Source organism: Lolium rigidum, chromosome 1 (genome assembly GCF_022539505.1).
Source record: "Lolium rigidum isolate FL_2022 chromosome 1, APGP_CSIRO_Lrig_0.1, whole genome shotgun sequence".
Taxonomy (NCBI): domain Eukaryota; kingdom Viridiplantae; phylum Streptophyta; class Magnoliopsida; order Poales; family Poaceae; genus Lolium; species Lolium rigidum.
The window spans coordinates 23,402,193-23,412,229 of record NC_061508.1 but is presented as its reverse complement, the minus strand read 5'-3'; the positions used below and the strand labels follow the sequence as shown (position 1 = coordinate 23,412,229).

Here is a 10,037-nt window from a genome sequence, read left to right as displayed (position 1 = left end):
AGATCGATAATTGCTTGCTTGCTTGTGGACTTGCTTGTCCCAATCTTTGTTCCAGTCATCCAACGCGTCTGATTGTCTGTTGCCGAATCAGCAGCTTATGCGGCCCCACACGCAGTGAGATTTAGCAAGAGGAATTAGCAGGGTTTGAGTGTTTGACCCGACAAAGCAGAGAGATAGAGATTACATAGGCGAGCCAACAGAGAGATGATAAAGTCAGTCGGGAAACTCTAGATAGAGAAAGGGATTATATATACATATACATATATATATATATACAGAAGGAGAGGGAACCTAATCCAGGAGGCCGGGGTCAGGGTCAGAGGGTGGGAGCGTGGAAGAATCTGCTGCTTTTGGCTCTGCATCTGCGTGCGGTTTCTGGCCAAGCCAAGACCACAGCCAGCCAGAAAGCGACGCGATTCAGAGCAGGGAGATCGTATCGTCACAAATCTTCCTTCCCCACTGCCCTTCTCGTCTCTTCTCCGTCGTCTTCTTCCGCCTCCGCCTCGCCGGCGCCGCCGCCGTCTCCCTCGGCCCCTCTCCTTCGGGGGTTAAGCGGGCGGGTAGGTGCCCGGTGGTTGGGCGCGGCTGCTGACGAGGGTTTAGGTAGTCAGTACACGAGTCGTCTCTCGCGGGGGGTTGGGTTGGAGACTTGGGAGGGAAGGGTCTCTCGCTGCGTTGTGGTTGTTGCCTGCTGGTGGTGGTGGGGATGGGCAACCGGGTCGGGGGCCGGCGCCGGCGCCCGGCGGTGGACGAGCGCTACACCGCGCCGCAGGGCCTCTACCCGCACCCGGACATCGACCTCCGCAAGCTGCGCCGCCTCATCGTCGAGGCCAAGCTCGCGCCCTGCCACCCGGGCGCAGACGACCCGCGCGCCGACCTCGACGAGTGCCCCATCTGCTTCCTTGTAAGTCCCGCGACCCGCCGCAATCTAGCGTTTCTGCCTCGGGAAGATTTGACCATTTTTTCTCCCATGCCCTTGCAGTTCTACCCCAGCCTCAACCGCTCCAAGTGCTGCGCCAAGGGGATTTGCACCGGTGAGTCGAGAATTCCAGATGCCTGTGCTCCTCACGCCACCGCCTTCGGCTATATCCTATCCATTCAGTTGGTGTTTGACTGACTACTTCTCCTGTTTTGCGTGCAGAGTGCTTCCTCCAGATGAAGTCGCCCACCTCCTGCCGCCCCACGCAGTATCCTTGCCCCATTTCCCCATCGCTTCTTACTACTAGGATAACTGCAGATTTTGTTTGCTCTGGTGTGTGCGGTTGTCATTTACTTGTTCCTTAACCTTTAAGGTGCCCGTACTGCAAGATGCTGAATTACGCCGTGGAGTACCGTGGCGTCAAGACCAAGGAGGAGAAGGGTGTCGAGCAGATTGTGAGTAACCCTAGTCAAACTCTCTTAGTTGGTCCTGTTCTGTTTCTGTTTCTGCATTGCCAACTGGGGCAATCCTGTGCAGGAGGAGCAGAGGGTGATCGAGGCGCAGATCAGGATGCGGCACCAGGAAATCCAGGACGATGCGGAGCGGCTCAAGAACAAGCAGACGGCGGCTGCTTCGGCCGACGCAATAACAATAGTTGAATGCTGTGATACTGGTGGTACATCCACCCCAGGTGTGTAGATTGCCTGCTCTAGGCCTATCTGTTCCTCTTATGTTTGGTGAGCGGTTGCTGACTGAACGTATATGTTTTGTTGATAGCTGCGAGTGGTGTGCAAGGCAATGATGTGCTCTTGTCTCAAGCACAGCAATCAGAGCTGCTATTGAAGAATGCCGAACGACTAAAGCAGATGCGGTATGGGCACTACCATGTAGAAAATATTACTACGAGCTTAAGATATTTATATACCCTTTTCTGTATCTGTTAATTGGCATGTTGGAGATGCCCTTGAAACCTTTACCATGCTGCTCTTTACTTGTACTTATCTGTAGTTAAATATCCTTACTTAGCCCTTGTCAGAAAATGTCACAACTAACTATATGCGATTCCTGATTTATGGTTGTGTGTTTTCTCTAGCTGCTACAGTAGCAAGGGCCCGGCAGTTAATAATTAACAGCTCATATCAGTTATATACGTGTATGTTGTCATGTTTGCTGTCAAGTAAGGTCCTGGGCTTCTGGCAGTACCATGTAGGCATATTATTATCATTTAAGTTTTTGTCTGTATCAGTTAATTGAACATCTTGCAGATGCCCTTGAAACCGTGATCATGCTGCTCTTTATTTGAAGCTAAATGGTTGTTGAATGATCAATTAATAAAGCTAACTCTTTGTTGCACCTTAGCTAAGCAATGCATATATATGTATTCCAAGTGATCAATTATTTATGCATTTGACTTTTCTAGAATATCTTCAGTTTAGTTGTGTTAAAATAATATGAGAATCTCTACCTATGCATTATGTGAAGTGAATTTCATTACTAGACAATACAATAATATGACACCCACCCTGAAGTGGGAAAAAAAAGGGTTTGACTATCATTTGTTTTTATCTCACCCTTCACTGAGGGTTTTCTAATGAATTTTCTGTTTCTTGGTAGTTTTGGTAGTCTTTTCCGGGAAAGTTCTGAGTTCGAAATGCACCTGCTTTAAGGATCATAGATACAGTTTGAAAACAGAATTGTGCTTTCTCACATGTTCCTTAGGCTCTATTAAGTTCATCCCGTATCTGAGCATCTTATTAGTTTCATTAGCTCTTTGTCATTTAGAGGAGATACAAATCTAGACAATGCAAGCAGTGTTCATGTCTTAGAAACCATAAGAAAAAAGTGTGCTAGTGCGAAACCATAAGAACACACTTGCTGTCATCCCTTTCCTCTTACTAACTATATTCATCTATGTCGTAATTATTAGTATTTTGATATTATCATTACTGATGAATTCCTTGAAATGCAGGGAAAATAATTTCGACATGGACCTTGAAGAAGTTATGCTTATGGAAGCAATTTGGCTTTCTGTACAAGTATGTTAAGATATTGCTGAATCAGATCTCTGAACCTATTTTCGAAAATTGTTGAATCTAGATAACTTGATTTGGTCTTAAAAAAAAACTCGCCAGTTAAGTTGCAAAGAGGTTTATACAGGGATAGGGCACATTTTGCTTCCACCTCACATAAAATGATATGTTCTTTTAGTGTAGTTTGTAAGCATTATGATTGTATGAATGATACAGCTTTGCCATACTAGGTACATATTTTGCTGTTTATCATCTTCATTCACATAATTCGCTGCTTTTCATTTAATCATCATTTGTCTACTCATGTTTCATTAGTTGATTCAATATAATTTTGAGTTGCATGCAAATTAATGTAGAATTTTCTTATTCACATAAATCAGTTTGTTGCTTGTCACTTGATGTGTGACCTGCATATGTTACTTTAAGAGCTATGTATACCGATCACCATTGTCATGTCTGGTTAGGTGGTTTCAACTAGTATAATTGTACATTTTCTAATGAAGAAGACACCACTAGACTGATGATTTGTACACACTGCTTGTGTTAATCTGGGAAAGGATAGTACTAATCATCTTGTTAAATTACCATGAACAGGATCAGGAAGCCTTAGGAAATCCAGGCAGCACAGGTGCTGTACCACCAACACTTCCTCCAAGATGTCATAATGCATCTGTGTCTGCTTCAGCTGAGGCAGCGCCTTCCGGTGGATTTGCTTGTGCGGTCGCAGCTTTAGCTGAGCAACAACATATGCTTGGAGATTCTTCCAGCACCGCCATTTGCCAAACATCGAGACATGATATTCTCAGCAGGTCACAACGGTCTTTTACAGATGACCTGAGCGTAGCTGGGAGTAGTTCGTCAGGAACTAGAGTTGAGGAACCATCAACAAGCAGAACTCGGCAAACAAGAGAGGCTACGGAGTACTCTAACAATGACGGGTGGTCAGAGGCGGCTGAGGCCGGTACCAGTTTTGCTGGCTCTGATGTTACAGTGGAGGCTGGGGCTGCCAATCTGGCTGCTTCCGATGTATCTAGCATTGGGACTGTCCCTGATAGCTTTGAAGAGCAGATGATGCTGGCCATGGCTCTTTCGCTGGCCGATGCTCGGGCAGTTGGGAGCTCTCCAGGGACAACTTGGCGGTAGTTGCTCTACCCTTTCTATTTATTTGTTTAGGTTGTCTGGTATCATTCCTAGATTTCCTTCTGTCACATAAAACATAGGATTAGATGGGGGTGGGTGAACAAAGATTGGCTGTGGAAGTTGTGAATAGTGTGACTGGTGAGAAAAATCTGCATATTTGCAGGTAGGGTTTTTCTTTTCTTCTTTAAATGTAGAAACTAGGTTCTGTGCATACTTCTGCCTTCATAAATCGCTCCTTTGATGATGTAGAAATGGTGTAAATGCAGAGAATCGCTCTCTTTTCATGTTCTGGGTTATTCCTTTGAATGCGGTGTAGAGCATCTTACACCTAAGGTCAATTTTTTGTCTATCTTGTTTGAAGTCTAAACTTTTCGCGTTGAAGCATGTTCTGTTGTTCTGTCTATAGCAAGTACTCTAACTACTCCTGGTATGGCAGAGAAGAACGCTCATATTCTGGGCCAACGATTATGAGACCGGCGATTGTCCCATGCACGATGTCATTAGGTATCTTTATGTTTTATTGCTGCTGGGTCTGCTGTGCCCGAGCAGTTATACACAGACATAACGGCCTGTCTCTAGCTTCTGCTTGCAACAATCTGATGATCATTCGTATGCTTTGGGCCATGCCGGGCTTGGCAATTTGGAGGTCTAGCCGTGCATCACAAATTCCTGAAATTCCTCTTCTTATATCAGCCCAATCTGTTAAAGTAGAGTGTATATCAGCCCAATCTGCTAAAGTAGAGTGGAAATCAAGCCAAACTACGATGAAATCATCACGCGGCATGAAAATCTGCATGCCGGAGAGGTTTGCGGTTTTCTCGCCATCTTAGCTGTTGCATGCCCTAGATCCGCAGTGGTTTGATAGGTACCCCCAATGTCATGACATGTTTTGTCGGCGCGGTGTTGGTGGGTCGTGTTTGAAGTGTATGTGTGTCGTTTTGTGGTCTCATGTGTTGGCTAGAGTGCTAGAGTGGGTGTGGTCATTTTGTTTCGGGTCTCTGTCTAGCTTGGATGTTTTTTTTGAAGCTTTCACCGGGGGGGAGAGAATCCCCACCTGAATATATTGCATCAAAAGAGCATTACAAGACCAGGCTTTTGTCCACCCGTGAGGGTTGACATTGGTCAGGATAAATAAGTTGTTACAACAATAGAGAAAAGAAGACGACATATGCACTTGAAGGCACTATCTAGCTTACAAGCGCGGCGACATCAGCAGGAGACAAGCACATGCACTAGGCTGAGGAGTGGCACTGAACGCCATCGAAGGGTATCACAATTCCGAGTCATTGCAAATGCAGCGCGACTAGCATGCTTAGCAGTCATCCAGAATTTGGCGTTTCAGAGCAATGGGGTCAACGAGTGTCATCGGCTTGTGCGAAGGGCCTTGCGCCACCGAGACGACATTGCAGACACGAAGCTCGCTGGCCATCATTGCCATCATTGCGAGGAGTCTCTGTCAACGCCTTCGAAGGGCTTTGCAAGACCGAGATTCCACCGGGCTTCACGAACCTTGACCAGAAGCTGCCACAGGGATAAACTGAATCACATGCTAGGAAGGGCACTTGCGCCGACGAAGGGGATTGATCAACCGAGACTGCACGGGTGTCACGAAGCTCAACACAAGAGCAACGACCATCTTCTTCAGAAGCAGCCAAGCTTGCAGGACAGATAGACAGCTTGAGGTCGAGTGCCGCCGTTGTAGCTTTCACAGCATAACAGATAACCAAAGAGATGGAAGCATATGGCAGCACCGCGAGGACGATCGCCTCGCCGCCGGATACGCCGCCCCCAAACGCCACAGTCAAGACGAAGGAGATAGATCGGGGTTCACCAAAGATGAAGTCGCAAGGCACCACAGTGCAACTCACGCCACCGAGCCTAAGCCTTCAAACTCTCATGCGCTTGCACCAGGGTTCCATCACGACGCCTTCAAGAAGGTCAAACACGACGCCCACGGGCGCCGTCGTCGCAGAGCTTTCGCTTGGAAACCACAAGAGCACGCCTGCTGGTAGCGAAGTCAAGGATTGGGAGCAGTATAATGTCTCCAAGACCACGCCTTCAACAAGGTTAGCGACGCTGTAGGGCGCCGCCGTGGTCAGCTCACACACATGGTTGAGCATGGATTTCTCCGAGAGACACACAGCAGCCAGAACCTTAACTGGAACCAGAACAAGGCAGCGACGATTACCTTCGACAGATCGCCAGGGAGTTGTGCCAACCCGCTCAACCCGCTCACCCTGCAGGGGAGCAGGGGACGGCCGCGAGGACGGCAGCGGAGTCCGTCTGTGATGAGCCGCGCCCGCGCGAGGCACAGAGGCAGAGTAGGAGCGGCTGTGCGTCCATGGGGATGAACGTCCGCGCGCCTTGGCCATCGGCGTATCAGCGATAGGGGCTCTAGCGGGAGGCAGCGCATCTGCGAGCACCAGGGGCATCACAGCGGCGCGGAGCATGGCGTCGACGGATCCGAGGCCAAGGGGGCCGGGGCGCGCAGGGTCGAGCGGTGCAGTAGCTGGGCCGCCCGCCATCGAGGTCGAGCCGCACAGAGCTCGCGCAACCGCCGCCGAAAGCAGGTGGACCCTTGACACGCGCACAGGGGAGCAGCAGCGTGGCTCCATGGCCGAGCACGCCCGCGTGACGGCCGAGCGACGGCGGCGCGGGGCGCTTGGTCGGCAGTCGAGGTCGCGACCTGGTTTTGCTATTTGGGGACGGATCTGTGGTGTGGAGTTGGATTTTGGGGGGAGACGGCCGGAGGAGGCCCCCGCCACCGCCGTCCGCCGTTGAACGGCCTCCTCCGACGGCGGCGAGGGCTGAGGGGAGGTGCGGCGGCGGGTTCTTGGTTGGCGGCGCGGGGGCGCCTCGGAGTCGCCCGAGAGCGACCCGGAGGCGTTAGGGTTTCTCTGATCATGTCTAGCTTGGATGTGGCCATGTGGGTGTGTGAGCTTGACTATGTTGTGTAGATTTTCGCTCGATTTTCCCTAAAAACTGGACACTCTCTTCTTAATTTCTTAATTAATAGATGATGAAATTATTTCGCCTCCTTTTTTTTTAAAAAAAATTGCACACTGCCCTGCAGTTGGACCGGACAAACTATATTCTGTATATGATTGTATCCATACCTTCCTCTTGGGCACTAATTTTTTATTTCATATTTCAACGCCCGGTAAAACTAGGAATGAAATCCACGCTAAATATTACATGTTGTAGGCCTGTTCGTTCACAGATTTCAGAGGGGATGTATTGACCTAACAAGGCCGTAACTGGAGGGAGCCACATGTACTCCCCGTCCCCATAAAAGTTATCTGAGATTTATTTAAATTTGGATGTATCTATACACAAAATAGTACCTACACACATTTAAGTATTATGAGATGGAGGGAGTATACTTTCCCCATACATATGCATAGCCAGGTTTCCACTCTCTCGCGATATTATGCTGCCGACAAATGATCTGTATGCAACCTTTAACTCTGTTCTGCCTGTTCAGGTACCAAAAAACAAAGAAGGCTGCAGTTCAGGATCAACGCGTTTTATGCAGCCGAAGAATGATCTGTTCTACCTTCCACTCCGAAGTACAATACAGTATCATTTCATATCGCCAGTCACGCCCACATGATTCGTATCCGTAATGCAGGCACACACATATGATTAATCAAATCATATTTCATAAGTAAAAAATCCCAAGATGCTACGTCGTCATGCTGGCCTGTCACTCTCGTCTAATTTCTTATGCAAGCAGTACTCCTAATCCCCACCAGTTGATCCTAATATCTGTATATATATCTTATCAGTTCATGTATATAGCCGTTGTGTTGTCACCATGATTGGCGGCAGCAAGCCAGCAACAGCTGTGTGTCCTAATCCTCACCAGTTGATCCAAATATCCAATGCAGATATAAAAAGGGGATGCATGCCGCGCCCAATAGGATCATATATTTGAAATACTAGAGTTAGCTGTAGCGTACATTAATTAAGACGAATCACAAAAACGGTTACACTAATCAAATTGTTGTACTATTTATACGGATTATCATACAGTTGGATAGTTAGATGCCAATCAATGTGTGTCCTTATGAAATTGTTACTAACTGATTCCAGGGCCCAGCCGACGGCTCTCACCGACGTACGTACGTACGTGCGTGCACGTAAATCAGGAGCAGGTCCGGCGAGAAGATCTCGAAGGTGATTAGCCACCCGACCATGATCCAGGTCATCATCCAACATTCTTATGCACTAGTGCAAACATGGCCTTTTGCACCGGTTTTTAAAGGCCATATGCACCGGATGGCCAACCGTTGCAAACCATCCGGTGCAAAAGGCCCCCCCTTTTGCACCGGTTGCATTACGAACCGGTGCTAAAGGGTCTCCACGTGGCCGGGCTGTGGGGCGCTCGGCGGGGAAGCTTTGCACCGGTTCGTAATACGAACCGGTGCAAGAGTTGAGCAGCGCAGGCGTTAGTGCAATTCCCTCGCCGCGCAGTCTGCCGCGGCGGGAATTGCACTAAAACGCCGCCGCGTCGAGACTCTGCCCCATTCGAAACACGGTATAATATTAATGCGGACAATTCAAATATATATATATATATATATATATATATATATATATAGGAAACCATTATATTACATATATCGATCAAAGTGACACACGTTCATGCATATATATATGTCTACATCAACTTTGATACTCGGATGTCGGCCACATAGTGTTCTCCGTCCGGAGCTAAGACTTGCTCAACTAAGAATCCCGCCAGCTCTTCTTGAATTGCTCGTACACGCTCGGTTGCTAGAAGACCGTCCCGCAACCGTTCGATCTAATCATTTGAAGAAGGTACGGTGGTCAATATATATGTGTGTGTATGTGAATGAAACAGAAGGTGATAAAATAAAGCCATGAATGTTGTTTACTTACATCAAGTTGTTCCAAAATGTCCCTCTTATGGTGGGTATTCGGCGGATGAACTCGCAAACGTAATACCCGCATAAATTATTCCCGTCCTCCTGCCTCAAGCACTTTACGAGAACAAAATTCAATCAAAATAATATATATATATAATCAAGGATGATAATAATGGTATTGAAACTAGAATCATCAAAGAGATGCGCGGCCTAGCCAGTATTACTTACCGGTACATGTTTTATTCGAAGTTCTTTATTCTTTAAACCCGGAGACTTGTTGGTGAACCGTTTCCAAGCCTTGAGGAGGATATCAGCCATGTCCCCCCACGCCTCAAGGGGTTTACTCTTCGAGTCCATGATTTCTACTATCCCGGTGTCGGGTTCAATAACTAGCAGGATATAGTGAAACCTGCGGACACACATATATATGCATAACTCATCAATTACACTTAACACATGGAGTAAGCGAAAAAGATTTAATGTGTGAAGACAGTAACACTCACGAGAAGTTGTAAGGAAATAGTATTGCCCTTTTGTATGAGTTTTTCCTTAAGACATATACCAAGTTATTCTCTCGTATCCCCGGGAGAGTTGTGGACGGTATACCCATTCACGGTATATGGGTCAACGAACCCAAGATCATAGATTTGCCCCTTGCGGCATTCGCGGATCTTCATTCTGCATAATGCAATGAGAGTATGGTTATATGCATGCAATGGACGAGCCGCGGTAGAGACTTAATTACATAAATAATACTTACAGACAGTAGGCACTCAGCAGAGATTTGTCGAGGGCGTCTTGGTTGAATAACTGAAATAATTCACAAAATTCGATGTTCAACACGTCATTTCGCCCGTAGTGCTCATCTCGTGATTGCCACCATGATCCAGATTCTTACCATCCTTACATTTTTCCATGTACCAATTATGCGGTCTTCGCGAGTTGCGTTGATAGATTAGGCAACTCCTCAGCTCGACAAGAGGTTGCCCGTACTTGTACTTGGTATGCTATTTGGACATCATCACCCGTACTTGTAAGGAATTCTGCATCGATGCG

The 10,037-nt window shown here is 47.4% G+C and overlaps 1 protein-coding gene across 1 annotated transcript; it reads left to right on the top strand.

Annotated features, from left to right (window-relative positions):
* Window positions 1-706: 706 nt before the first annotated feature.
* Window positions 707-4,372, top strand: LOC124669490 (E3 ubiquitin-protein ligase GW2-like). Its single transcript, XM_047206106.1, has 8 exons — window positions 707-904; window positions 983-1,034; window positions 1,142-1,187; window positions 1,293-1,374; window positions 1,457-1,610; window positions 1,697-1,790; window positions 2,889-2,955; window positions 3,544-4,372. Exons 1-8 carry the CDS (start codon window positions 707-709, stop codon window positions 4,090-4,092), a joined length of 1,242 nt encoding a protein of 413 aa, XP_047062062.1. The 3' UTR covers window positions 4,093-4,372.
* The last annotated feature ends 5,665 nt before the right edge of the window (window positions 4,373-10,037 follow it).

Excerpts from the sequence above, each read along its gene's own strand:
- LOC124669490 (XM_047206106.1), top strand. The coding sequence starts at position 707 with ATGGGCAACCGGGTCGGGGGCCGGCGCCGGCGCCCGGCGGTGGACGAG. Across the intron at positions 1,188-1,292 it reads ACCTCCTGCCGCCCCACGCA|GTGCCCGTACTGCAAGATGC; the intron begins GTATCCTTGCCC and ends TTAACCTTTAAG. Across the intron at positions 1,611-1,696 it reads TGGTGGTACATCCACCCCAG|CTGCGAGTGGTGTGCAAGGC; the intron begins GTGTGTAGATTG and ends TTTTGTTGATAG.